Raw genomic sequence first — 13,341 nt, forward strand, 5'->3', positions numbered from 1 at the left:
CCTTTCCCCCCACCCCCCAAAAAAGAACCTGTGCTCCAGCTGAAACAGATCTGACAGCCTTTACTTACACCAGCAAGGGGGTGGCTCATACAGCAGGGAGGGCGCTGGGCCAGGAAGCCAAGATTCGGGTTCAAATTGCGGTCCTATTTCCTGGCTTTGTGACCACAGGCAAGGCAGTTTACCCGAGCTTCAAGTTTTTAATAATAAAATGGAGATACCTACCTACCTACCTTGCCAGGTTGTAATAATGATAAAATGGGATAATTTCTGTAACAGCATTCAATAAACTAGAGCACTAAAAGTGTATCTGTTCCAGGGTAAGGTCCTTACTTGCCGATCAACCTTCTGACTTGTCAGAAATGAGCAGGTTTTCACCAGTGCTCACTGATACAGGCACTGTGCTGCATGCAGCAGGTACGAGATAAACGCCAGGCCGCCCTGGCACGCTCCTGAACGGATGTGCGGATCTGGAGTGACTAGGATCATTAAGAGCACAGATTTCATCCCACCCCCAGCACCCAGCTCAGCACCTGACCGAGATCGGACTCTTCAATCTCTAACGAAACAAAGAAACCGAAAGGAAGCACCGGGCCCAGTGCTTTGGAGAGAACAGACATTTTCATTTCCACGTTGAAAACGATGCCGTGGGAGCAGCGACACTTCTGGTGCTTCGCCCTCGGTGAGTCATGTGGACACAGGCCGAGGGGGACTCTCTGCGAGGAAAGGCTGAGCCCCAGTGGCCTCTTCTCGCTCCAGGGGGGCTGGCTGGAGCAACAGCCAAAGGGACCTGGCTCAGGTAGGGCCGAACTTCCTGGTGGCAAGTAAGAGGGGCTCTTGAGGAAGGCCGAAGGACAAGGGAAACACGCAGTCAGCCTGATAATCGGGTGGGGAGCCTTCCTAATTCTTCCCTGTCCTTGACAAGTGAACAGAGCTTCTGGATGCCCCGAGCCCCAGGCTCTCAGCAGCCCTGCCTTGGGTCCTCGGTCCTCAGCCCTGGCCCCGGGGCCTCAAGGAGACGTCACGTGGCAAAGCCCCAGGCTGCCTCACTGCACTTTCCTGGAGACGGGGCTGCCCGTCAGGGTGGTGCGGAGCAGGGGGCCCGGCGTACCATGCAGCCAATGCCCCGACGATTTCGGGGGCGCCTGGTGCCAGATCCAGGCTGAACCTCGGCGTCGGGGCCCCGGTTTAGAGCCAGGCCCACGCTAAGGCCCCACCGTTCAGTGCAACGTGGACACCATCCCGCACCCAAACCGAGTTATCTGCAGGGCAGTGACAGGACAAGCCACAGCACCCGCCCCTGGGAGCCTCCCGGTCTGCAAGCAGATGGCAGGGGGCGCGAGGAGGAGGATTCCCCGGAATCCGAAAGCTGCTCCCCTTCTGCTTGGGCTTGGCTGGCTTACTAGGGGACAGCTGGTCCGGGGAGCCACCATGGCCGAGCGTCACACTTGTCCAACGCGGAGAAATATGCCGCCTCACAGCTTCACCAGGCTCCAGCGAATAGTTCAGCCTGCAGAGAACCCTCTGGAACCATCAACAAAAGCAAAGCACTTGCAGATGGAGGCTGCAGGGTCATGTCAAGAAAATGTGCGGTCCAGCAGGCCGCGCGGGCAGGAGCCTAGGCAGCAGGAGGGCTGGTTAAACAGCCCGGACACACACGCCCTCCACTCCCAGAGCCCCATCCCCGGCTCGTGGGGCCGCACCGAGGCTGACGGGGGGCCCTGGGGTGTTCAGGTGCCGCGTCCTCAGGGAAGCGAGCCCCAGGACACACACGGAGCCCTCGGGCAGGCTGGGCTCCGGGCACGGCACACGGGCCTGCTCCAAGGGGCTCGGTCTAACGAGACAGAAGTGAACGAAAAAGAAAAAGAAGGGCCCCGTGATGCGGGCTGGACTGAGTGCTATGGAGACGGCAAGGGGCCGGCAGCAGAGCAGGGACCTGGTCTAGACACCCGCTATCCCACACCCCGAATCTGCACGAAACCCTGTGTGCGTCTCCCTCACTGCACAAGGCGCCCTGAGGATGGGGACCAGGAGTCACACATTCCTGGAGACCTGCAGCACCAACCCTTGAGGGGCCCCCTGAGCCAGAAAGAGGCCATAGGTTTTCTCTAGAAATTGTTTCCAGGGTTTGGGGTGAGGATGGGGAACCTCCTGCGCCCTGTTTTCATGTTTCCAGGTGGAGGGTCACCAGTTCCTGTGACATTCTGTCTTCCTCTGTCTTTAGGCACCCGGAGGAAGGAAGCGGACAGTGAGAGAAACGACTTCCCTGCCCGAGGGGCTCAGAAGAACGGGCACCCACAGGAGGCAGCATCGGTGGGTGTGCCGCTCTGCCCGCGCCTGGGCCCCGAGACCGCGCCTGGGGCTCGGCTGCCACCACACGCGTGAACCAGGTCAGCCGATTCTGCTGTTTTCAACCATAAATCAGACCTTTGCTCTCTCAAGCGGTCCCAAATTCATGTAGGGAGATGGGGTGTTAGCTACTGGGCCCCCTCAGGTCCCAGGAGGCTGGAAGGCTTGGAGCGCATGGCACATCTTTAATACACAGGTGGATAAAAAGGCCCGGGGCAGTGAAGGAACCTGACCCTGGTAGGCGAGCTAAGAGACGGCAGTGAGCTCTAAACTGCCGCCTCCAAAGAACGGAGCACGAAAATACCCTGTGGTGCCCGAAATACCCTGTGGTGCGCGAAAAGAGTTGTGTATCGCGCTTCACCTGCGCCTCTAGAAATTCTGCTTTTGGTATATTTGACAAAGTATATAATACACTCCTTAGTAAGTAGTACAAGTATAACTATACATCACATACATGTATATGTTTTGGTGCTCAATTTTTTCTGATAGGGTTTGTGGCTAAAAAAAGTTCAGAGTTGTGATTTAAGAACAAAGAATAGAACACAGGCTCTGGCCTCCTTTTTAGAATGGGGTTCTCGTTTAGGTTAGATGAGACAAAGGACCTGGGACGACACCTAAGCGTAACAGGCACTCAATAAATGGTAGCTGGTTCTACATTTCTGGTTGCTCTTCGCAGCCCGAGTGGCTTCATTTCGGACCCAGGTGAAACCACAGTATGATCTGCGAGGAAGCTCTTGGTTTCTGAGGGCTTTCCTCTCCACTCCCTCTCTCAGATCCAGCTGTTGGCTGGTCTGCTTTATATTTAACAGCTTGTTAACAACTTCATGAGGAGGCAGGAGAAAGTCATAAAATAGGCCCGAGTCAGTAATATGTGCTCCTGGGGGTTTCTGACCCTGTTCTTTGATGGAAGAAGATTTTTAAATTACTGACTCAAATTCAATTCCATAATACTGAAATTTCCTTTACTAATTTCACTTACGATGTGAAACTGACCATATGATACTAGGACCCTCGTACCAACAATACTGTTCTATGTAGGACCTGAAAATCAGAACTGAAATCGTCATCTTCTATGTGAAGGAGGAACTTTATCTTTTTAAAATTTATGCTTATCAGGAGGTTTTCTGAAAGCAGATTTGCTTTAATATCTAAGGATCTTAGGCTGGTGCATGCTAGAGTAGTTAAAATGGCACAGCTTCCCTGAACTCAAATCAAATTAATACTTCAATTACCCCAGTTTCTTTCCACTGAGTAAGAAGTGATTCTAGAAGCAGGAGGCAAAGGGAAGGAAAGATGACTGCTGACCAGCCACCTTCACAGATGCTGCTGAAACCCACTCGGTTGACATGGGAATCAAGCATGGCTTGAAACAAAAACAAATTATGAAGGAAATGGTGAAACCGCCACGACATACCATCAGGGGAAACTGTTTACAAACCCCAGGCCAGAAAATACTTTATGGAATTAAGCAAAAGACTTCTGTCACGAGGACCACGGTGAGACCATATGGGGGGACAGAAGCTGCACTTTACGGGGTGAGCATCTGTCTATTTAGAACACAATGCCAGCCAGGAAATGAAAATCCCTGCTCGTGTTCTCTGCTGTCTCCATCAGGCCGTGCAAAACCCCTCTCCTGTCACAGCACATCCGTGTGTGTGGCTCTGTGACTCTGCTCTAGAAAGCAGCCCTGTCCGGGCTGCAGCCTCGGACACGCCAGCAAGATATCTTCCAGTTCACCCTCTTATCTCTTTAACAGGGTACAAGGGGTCTAATTAACATGTGCTGCCCAAGAAAACGTATTCTGATGAACACACCAGCCCAAGACCCTGACACCACTGCTCTGTGAACCTGAAAGGTTCACAAACGGAGCAGTCAACCCGGGTGGAGTCTGCCTGCGGATTCACACATTAGGACACGCAGATGATTTTTCTGGAAGGATTTTGTTCAAATCATCTTGGAGGAGAAGGTAGCAACGATAATAATGATAGCTAATACTTTATAGTTCTCACTATGTGCTGGATGTAATTCTGACCACACACACACAGCGTGTGTGTCAAGCCTTCTGGAGGTCTTTTGTTCAGGCACCTGACTGTCTAAGCAAAATAAAAGAACCAGGTGCTCTAAAAAGGCTTGAAATTCTCATGCTTTACAAATGGTACTAACACCTGACACACACCCTCCACCTATTGCTTAACAAAGGGCTGAGGAATAAGGGTCTGGAGGTGGTGTCATGCCCGCAGTAACGGGGTTGGGGTGAGAGGGGGAGACGTCCGCCTCCTGGGAGTGGCCGGACAGGCGAGTTCAGGGGCACAGAGAGGGTGGGAATAAACCCCACGTGATTCAGGCCTCTGCCCTTTGTTTTTCTGATAACCACTCAGGAAAAGAGGCTTAGACAAGGGAGAGTTTAAAGCTATGGCAGAGATTAGACATCAGAAATATCTGCAGATCTTAGTTAAGCAGCCTCTTCCTGATTTCTCCATAATGGCTGAGAGTTGGTCAAACTTTGAACGCCTAGGAGAATATACAGACGAGATACAGACGGAGGCTCCAGGAGAAGAAACAAAGATCTGAGCCTGGGATCAGAAGCCAGCTCATCTTTTCATTGAAATGGAAACATTCTCCTTCCAACGTCTCTGGTGTTTCTCTCTGCAGTAGGCAGTAGTCTCAGGCAGATCGTCAGTTAAGTTTCTGAGACACATTTAAGCAGGTATAACAGATGTGTCAGGATCAGGCTCCTACCAGCTTACACAAGCCAGCTGTTAAACTGCCATTATTAAAAATTACATTATATAAACTCATGATCAAATAAAGTATACTAGGGAAGTCCCTGGCGGTCCAGTGGTTAGGACTCCCCGCTTCCACTGCCGGGGCCCAGGGGTCGATCCCTGATCGGGGAACTGAGATCCCATAAGCTGTGTGGTGCAGCCTCAAAAAAAAACAAACAAAAAGACTATACTAAAAACAAAGTAATACTCAAAACTCATCACTTCCTAACTATTTTACTATGCTGTTTTTGAAGTTGTATTTGTGCGGCAAACTTACGACATAATGTGTGCGGTCTTTCCCACCGCACATTCAGTTATCCACACTGTGGCCTGCAAATGGCCACGGTGGGAGCATTTACATCACGTGACCGGGGCTACAAAGCCGGGCTTTCTTCCCTCCCAGAGAGCTGGCGGTTAGACATTTGTAGGGGATGAGGACGGGGAATGAGGAGGGACGGTAGTGACGTTTAAATCCTCTCCACAGGGAGAGTCCTCAAGGCTTAAGCGTGTGAGCTCTGGAATCAGATTAAAGAGGCCTCCACCCCAGATCTGGTGCTTTGATAACTACGTAACCTTGGGCTTGTTAAAACATTCTAAGCCTCAGTTCCTCTTTTGTAAAATGGGGATAATACACCAGGGCCACAGGGCTGGAGTGAAGGGCAAAATGAGCTAAGACACACAAAGCGCTCCGCGAAGTGCCTCGTACAAAATCAACAATTATTACTTCAGCATAAACCACTGAACACTTCCAATTGTTTTAAAAAAAAAACCACCAGGGCAGTACAGCAACTGCGGTAGTTTACCAGTGCTCACTGAGAAGTAATTTATGTTTCTCTGGAAATATACTGTGAGAATTTCAAATCTATGCCATCACCAGTTACCCAGGATACCGCCTGCACACACACAGCTCTGTGATGGAGGCTGTACGCATTATGACATTAACGGTAACCGTAGTGTGTAACCAAGAATACACTGCTGGGTCCCGCCAAGGCTAGCTTAGCTGTAACCTTGAAGCAATCCGTGATACTACTGAAACTGGGCTACCAGAATCCACTCTAGCTTCTCCCAGCTTTGCCTCTCAAGACCGTAAACGAACCCCTTGGAAAGACAGCAAGGATCTGACAAGATAGTTCTAAATGCATCACAAGTTCAGACACGTTGGATCCAGAATAGTCATGGGTACGACTCACGGCCCCCTGAGAGGTCTACTGACCACAGTAACTGGTTTTCTGCCAAGACTCTTGCTCTCGACACTAAAATCAACGGCAAAATCAACGTCCCCTAAACAGTCACCGTCCAATGCCCAGCCACCTCAGGAAACAATTTCAAATACTGCCCTCTCATCAGCAGTTATAGACTTTGGAAACAGTCCGAAGAGCTCATGTTTTAGGTGCCCCGAAGCACCGCCCGTGTGTGATACGCTTGTTCCTCAGTGGAGCCACAGTCTCAAGCTCTGAAAGTCACTTTACAGGAAATGCTTCAACCCCCTAATACACTGCATGGCTTATGTGTTATCACCCAACCAACAATGAAACTTTTTTTTTTTTTTAGAAACAAAGGCAGTAGAAGCAAATACCAGTATCTCTCCCAAAAGGCAACAATAAGGGACAGAGGACAAGTCCACCGGAGGCTTGAGCCAGGTAATGACTGCACCGCAGACTCGAGCCAGGTAATGACTGCACCGCAGACTCGGCAGACGACTCAGGAAGAATGAGTCCTTTACTGTCTCTGGGCTCTGGGCTCTGCACCTGCTTAATGACTGGGGTGAACTGGACTCTGCCACCATCCTATTCCAGAATCTCACACCAGTCTCAACGCTCCTTTATAAGTTCAATTCATTGTATTCATTTAAGGATAAACCTTTGTGGGACTTCCCTGGTGGTCCAGTGGGTAAGACTCCGCTCTCCCAATGCAGGGGGCCTGGGTCCGATCCCTAGTCAGGGAACTAGATCCTGCATGCATGCCGCAACTAAGAGTCTGCATGCTGCAACTAAAGATGTCACATGCCACAATTAAGACCCGGCGCAGCCAAAAAAAAAAAAAAAAAAAAAAAAAAGAATAAAGCTTTGCAACCCTCAGCTATGATACTAGTAGCCGAGGAGGAAGAATTACCAATGAGTTTCTAATTGCCCAAATCCACTAGGTAATATCAACAGCTACCAGCCCAGTGGAACTTTAAGAAACAGAAACGGATTCGAGTGCCAAAATGAAAACCTAGCTTTCAGATCATTTGTTTTCACTCCAAAATCAAGGATTTGAAACGTACCAGCAGCTCAGATGTTCCTAACACATCTAGCGTCAGGGACTGCATCCTGGAGTAGTGAACCCCCAGCTCTCGGTGGATCCCAGAACACTCAATGCAGGTCAGAATGCCCAGGTTGGTGGAGAGCCACGTAGGATCTGCCAAAGAGAACGGGGAAAATCGCAGCTTGTAAGGAGAGGGCGGGGGTCAGAACTTTTTTCTTGCATAGTTACTGAACATGGAGTTTTGTTGCATCATTAGCATTTTTTTTTTGGATCCTAGACGCAGCTGGAACCCTCCGTTCATCATTAATTACCACCAATTTACACACAATACACACATGTGCACGTATCTATTCTCTGTCCTCTTCCTAGGGCTCCACCTCCCCATCCTTCCATTCATTTGTTAAGCACTCCCAAGGGGCAGGGCTGTGTGTACAAGAATAAATAGGACACGGCGCCCTCTAGTGGCCGAGGGTCCCTGGATACAGACCACCCCCATCACCAACCTGATGGTACCACCAAAGGGGACAAAGTCTAGCACCACACAGGGGACTGTCTTAACACACGTCTATATGTCAAACATGCTAATAACCGGCAGAGAACACACACTATGTGCTGATGCCATGTTCTGTTCAGCACAGAGTTGAAGCAATTATAGTAGCAATAATAGCTCAAAGTGTGAGAGCTTCAGAAATTACAGGTGCTTTCCCTTAATTTCTCATTTAACACATACAAGAGCGCCTGGAGGCAAACAAGGCAGGTGTCTTCACCATCTTGCTCAGAGAGGTGAAGGGCCTTCCTTGTGTGAGGCTGCAGAGCCAGACTGCAGCCCTGCCGTCATCTGGGCTCAAACCCACACCTGCACCACATGTTTACTTGCTCAGCGAAGCCTCCTAGCCGTGTGCCAGAGTAGGCACTCAAGAAATGCTTGACGGATGAATGCTGAATTTACTGAAAACACGGAATTCAAAATAAAACATTCTTGAGCACATGATCACAGCCCAGAAGTACAATTCTCTTTAGAATTGCTTGTTGCCCTCAGAAACTCATAGGAGGCAAATATTGCAACCTTGGTCACTAGTTGATTGCAAAGTTATTTTTAAAATGTTCAAATTATAAACATTTTATCCGTAGTTCGGAAATACTCCCGGGCACTGGTGTTTTCACTTCACTAGACCTATTCTACCGAATCGACTGTGTCATGCTTTTGGTGGGTATGAGTGTACATTTAGACTGCTTTATATCACTCAGACTGTCTTTTAGCATTTTAAAACAAAAATGTCATACCTTTGATTCCTTATAAGAGTGTTTTAGAAGTCCAAGTACTACACTGTCCTCATCTAAGAAAAAGCACAATTCGCTACCTTCACTCCCTGCAGCGTCTCCTGCCAAAGGTATGTTTTTAACGGTCCGAGACCCCATGAGGTAATTCCTCAAATTATCCCCAAATACAGCCTCCAGGGTAACAGGAACCCACGGCACTTCTCAACTGTCCACTCTATTTTGGATGCGCCTTTTTTAAGATGGAAGTTGTCGCAGAACGAGGGGAACGAAAAGGCACACGGCCACCCTAAGCAGCCCACAGCGTCTCTCATTCCACGACGTTCAGGGAACGCTCCTCCACAGCTCCCCTAACACCGGCCCATCTGAGCTACAGGAATAAGTCAGCTCATTAAACGCTTAAAATACTGGTTGTTAAAATCTACCATAGTTTATGTCCATTGAAAATGAAACCCCAGGAGGCCTTATCAAAACACAGAAATAAACACCTCATTTCACAGAATGTGGCAGCTGGCCGGGGCTCACAGACAATCGCCACTGGTCCCTTCATCTTCCAAAAGGGGAAACTGACATCTAACAAAGTAAGTGGCTCTTCCAGGGTCACAGACTACACAGCAGCTTAAAGTTACTGCAGAAGTTCTACAAAGCGGTACAAAGGGAGGATGGATTGAATCCCGGAAAAAGCCGCAGCCTGGAGCCAATACAATGACCGGATGACCCTGGTTCCAGGATGACCCTGGTTCCACCCTCGCTGTGTGCTTCTGTTTTCATTTCTCAAAAAGCATTTAAACCGTTTCAGCTCTGCGGGGCCCTCTCCCCGCAGGCCTGCTCTGAGGGCCCGGAGGCAGGCCTCTTCCCACCCTTTCCCCCACTTGGTCTGCGCACGGTTCAGTAAGCATCTGTGCGACAGCGTGAGCTCAGGCTGGGCTGCGCTGAGCTTGGCGTTTGAAATGAAAGGGGAAATCAGTGACTGGCTTCTGTGAATCGGAACAGGATTTAAACGTCCTAGAGCTGGGAGGGGGTGGCTGGGTCACCTGGCGCCCCGCAGTCGCAACACACGTCATTGCCTGTCATCCTCTGGACCTCGGAGATGATCTCCTTTGTCAGTTCTTGGACTATGTTATTTTCTCCCGTATTGTCATCTCCCTTAAATGCATTGTTTAGAGCTTCTTCTTTGCTGTTTTGCAGCACAGACATCCATCTAGAAAAATAACAGTGACGCTGTGTTAAATCCCGAGGACAACTGCCCTTCCAAGGTCCCACCCCCAAACAACTTACATTTGACATTCCTGTTCGTCCTCTGCTTGGAAGTGGTATGTCCTGTCATCTGCACGGCAAGAGGGGTTTCATCAATTGTGAGCCCGGACAGTAATCCATACACAATTCCAAAAGAAAGTGGTTTGTAATTAACCTCAGGAAGAGTCTAAACTCTGCTACGAAGTCAATGATTTGTATACAACCCAGCACTCCTCCCTGCCCTTTACAAGCCCTCACCTGGGAACTGTGGCTTTCTTATGCAAATTATCGAGCCAGCTCTGTTCCTCCATTCCAGTCTAAAGAGAAGCAACTTCCAAAAACTGAAGCTCTTCAATGAAAACCATCACTATCCTTTCAAAAGCTTTTTTTTTTTTTTAACTTGCTACAGAGTTGGCCCCCAATTGTTATGGCCCTTTGAATAGTAAAAGCCTTATCTAAAGTGAGTATCTTACAAGATTTCTGGCTTTCTTAGCCCAAAGTGTACAGCCTCAGTCCAGTTGTGGGAAAGCATCAGAGAAACCCAAACTGAGGGACATATGACCAAAAAACTGACCAATAATTTTCAAAGTATCAAAGTAATGAAAGACAAGGAAAGATACAGAACTGATATAGACTGTAGGTGACTAGGGCAAAATAACAGCAGCAATGTGGAATCCTGGAGAGAATCTTGGAACAGAAAGAGGACACTAGTGGAAAAAATGGTAAAATCTGAATAAGATTCTTAGTTAACAGCATCACACCAATGTAAATTTCCTGGTTTTGACAGTTGCAGATATGGCTGATATTATATACTAAATAGTAATTGACAACCTGTACTATGCTGTCCGTATTAGGCAGCAGCTGGGTAAGGGATATACAGAAATTCTTTGCCTACAATCAGTCCAAAAATGAAGTAAAAAAGAAAATTAAATTTAAAAAACAAAAAAGAAAAAAAAAAAAGGGAGGAGATCCAACTTCTGCAGATGGCAGAGCAGTGACAGGCAGGGACTGTCCTTGGGGTTCCCAGTAAACATTGTGCCCCTCAAAGTGAGTGAACATTGTGGCCTTTACACTCCTGAAAGCACTTTAGTTCTTAGGATAATTGTTGGTGAGCTGACTGGGAGGAGGCTGAGGCCCAGAGAGGTTAAGAGGCAGGAACAAGCGCACCCCGTGGCCGAGGGGGTCAGGTTTTGACCCCAGCTCTGATCCTCTTCCTTCCTTTTTTCCTGACACGGAGGGGACACCCCGCACCCTCTATCCCCAGCCTGTTACTGAGGAGAGGAACAGGGTTTAAGAGAACTGTGCCAAGGGGCTTCCCTGGTGGTCCAGTGGTTAAGAATCCGCCTTCCAATGCAGGGGACGCAGGTTCCATCCCCGGTCCAGGAACTAAGATCCCACATGCCTTGGGGCAACTAGGCCAGCGCGCAGCAACTACTGAGCCCACACCCTCTGGAGCCTGTGAGCAACTAGAGAAGCCCACATGCCACAACGAAAGATCCCGCATGCCACAACTAGGACCCGGCACAGCCAAAAATAAAATAAATACTTAAAAAAAAAAAGAGACCCGTGTCTAGTTCAGAAAAATAAACTTAATCCTGTGATTCAAATGTTAGTGGTCAGGTGCTGGGAAGGGAGGCCGCTTTCCCTGCCCCCGCTCTACCTGGTGTGCAGAGCCTTACCTGCGGGAGGACCGGAGCGGGCAGGTCCACATCCACTCTAAGTGGATCTCAGAGTCCTCGGGAAGCCATGACCATGACAGGTTACACCAGAGGACCGGGTCTGACATCAGGCCTAAAACCTTCCAAGTTTTCCCTGAGCCACTTCATGGTCAGACCAGGCACAGATGCCGCAGGAAAATCAAGGAGATGGGGGAACAACCCATTTCTGTGGCCAATTCTTCATTTTAACACGTGAATGGTGGAGAAGCAGGGGAAATTCTCTGTGAAAATTTCCAAATAAGAATTCCCTTATATGGAACCCTCTTGCACTGTTGGTGGGAATGTAAACTGATACAACCACTATGGAGAACAGTATGGAGGTTCCTTAAAAAACTAAAAATAGAATTACCATATGGCCCAGCAATCCCACTACTGGGCATATACCCAGAGAAAACCATAATTCAAAAAGACACATGCACCCCAATGTTCATTGCAGCACTATTTACAACAGCCAGGTCACAGAAGCAACCTAAATGCCCGTCGACAGACGAATGGATAAAGAAGGTGTGGTACATATATACAATGCAATATTACTCAACCATAAAAAGAAACGAATTAGGGTCATTTGTAGAGACGTGGATGGACGCAGAAACTGTCATAGAGAGTGAAGTAAGTCAGAAAGAGAAAAACAAGTATCGTATATTAACGCATATATGTGGAATCTAGAAAAATGGTACAGATGAACCGGTTTGCAAGGCAGAAACAGAGACACAGATGTAGAGAACAAACCTATGGACACCGAGGGGGGAGAGTGGCGGGGGGTGGTGGTGGTGGGATGAACTGGGAGATTGGGATTGACATGTAGACACTGATGTGTATAAAATAGATAACTAATAAGAACCTGGGGGTTTCCCTGGTGGCGCAGTGGTTGAGAATCTGCCTGCCAATGCAGGGGACACGGGTTCGAGCCCTGGTCTGGGAAGATCCCACATGCCGCGGAGCAACTAGGCCCATGAGCCACAACTACTGAGCCTGCGCGTCTGGAGCCTGTGCTCCGCAACAAGAGAGGCCGTGACAGTGAGAGGCCCGCGCACCGCGATGAAGAGTGGCCCCCGCTTGCCGCAACTAGAGAAAGCCCTCGCACAGAAACGAAGACCCAACACAGCCAAAAATAAATAAATTTAAAAAAAAAAAAGAACCTGCTGTATATTAAAAAAAAAAAAAAATTCCCTTGTATGGATATTCTTTCAAGATGCCTTTACACCAAGAACAGTTTCTAGCAGATTCAACTAGAGGGAGGAGAAAAGAGGAAGTTTCCAGAGCCCTGCTGTGAGGTATCCTGGGAAGGGCTGCTTCTCTGCCCCAGGCTCGGGCTCCAGCGGGCCACGAACCCTCCATGTGGACCTGGAGAGGCACCCTGTGGGTCCATCCCACTCAGGGGACTGACCTAGATCATGTGCACCTTCTCCTACACCTCCCACCCCAACCTGGCATGACTGCATGATCTGAGGATAATGGCTCAGGACTTGAATTTGTAAACAGTGGGGTCAATCTGAGGGCAAGAGGACTGCACAAGCTCCAGAAGGGCTGGCCTTGCCACAGGGACGTCCTCCTTGGGAAGCCAGGCTCACCGACGGCTTGATCTGGGCGGGGAGTCCCTGTCTGGGGGAAAGATCGGTAAAGGAGGATTCTGCAGGGAAACAGCTGAAGCCAGCGGTCAGTCTGTTCCTCCCGGGCTCTCTGGGTGATTCCAAGCTGGCTTTGCAGGTTGAGGGACAGGAGGAAGGGGCGGCTCCTCGGGGCCTGGTAGA

General features: G+C 49.2%; 1 protein-coding gene across 9 annotated transcripts in view; it reads right to left on the minus strand.

The window, feature by feature from the left end:
• ASAP2 (ArfGAP with SH3 domain, ankyrin repeat and PH domain 2) overlaps positions 1–13,341 on the minus strand; it is a 160,563-nt gene that overhangs the window by 25,276 nt on the left and 121,946 nt on the right. For all 9 annotated transcript variants that reach the window (XM_036872732.1, XM_036872736.1, XM_036872734.1 and 6 more), the window contains 3 exons: positions 9,915–9,963; positions 9,671–9,837; positions 7,378–7,511 (listed from right to left, as the gene is read on the minus strand). In XM_036872732.1, the coding sequence (XP_036728627.1) occupies positions 7,378–7,511; positions 9,671–9,837; positions 9,915–9,963 (350 nt within the window). The remainder of the gene's footprint in view (positions 1–7,377; positions 7,512–9,670; positions 9,838–9,914; positions 9,964–13,341) is intronic.

Source organism: Balaenoptera musculus, chromosome 13 (assembly GCF_009873245.2).
Source record: "Balaenoptera musculus isolate JJ_BM4_2016_0621 chromosome 13, mBalMus1.pri.v3, whole genome shotgun sequence".
Classification (NCBI taxonomy): domain Eukaryota; kingdom Metazoa; phylum Chordata; class Mammalia; order Artiodactyla; family Balaenopteridae; genus Balaenoptera; species Balaenoptera musculus.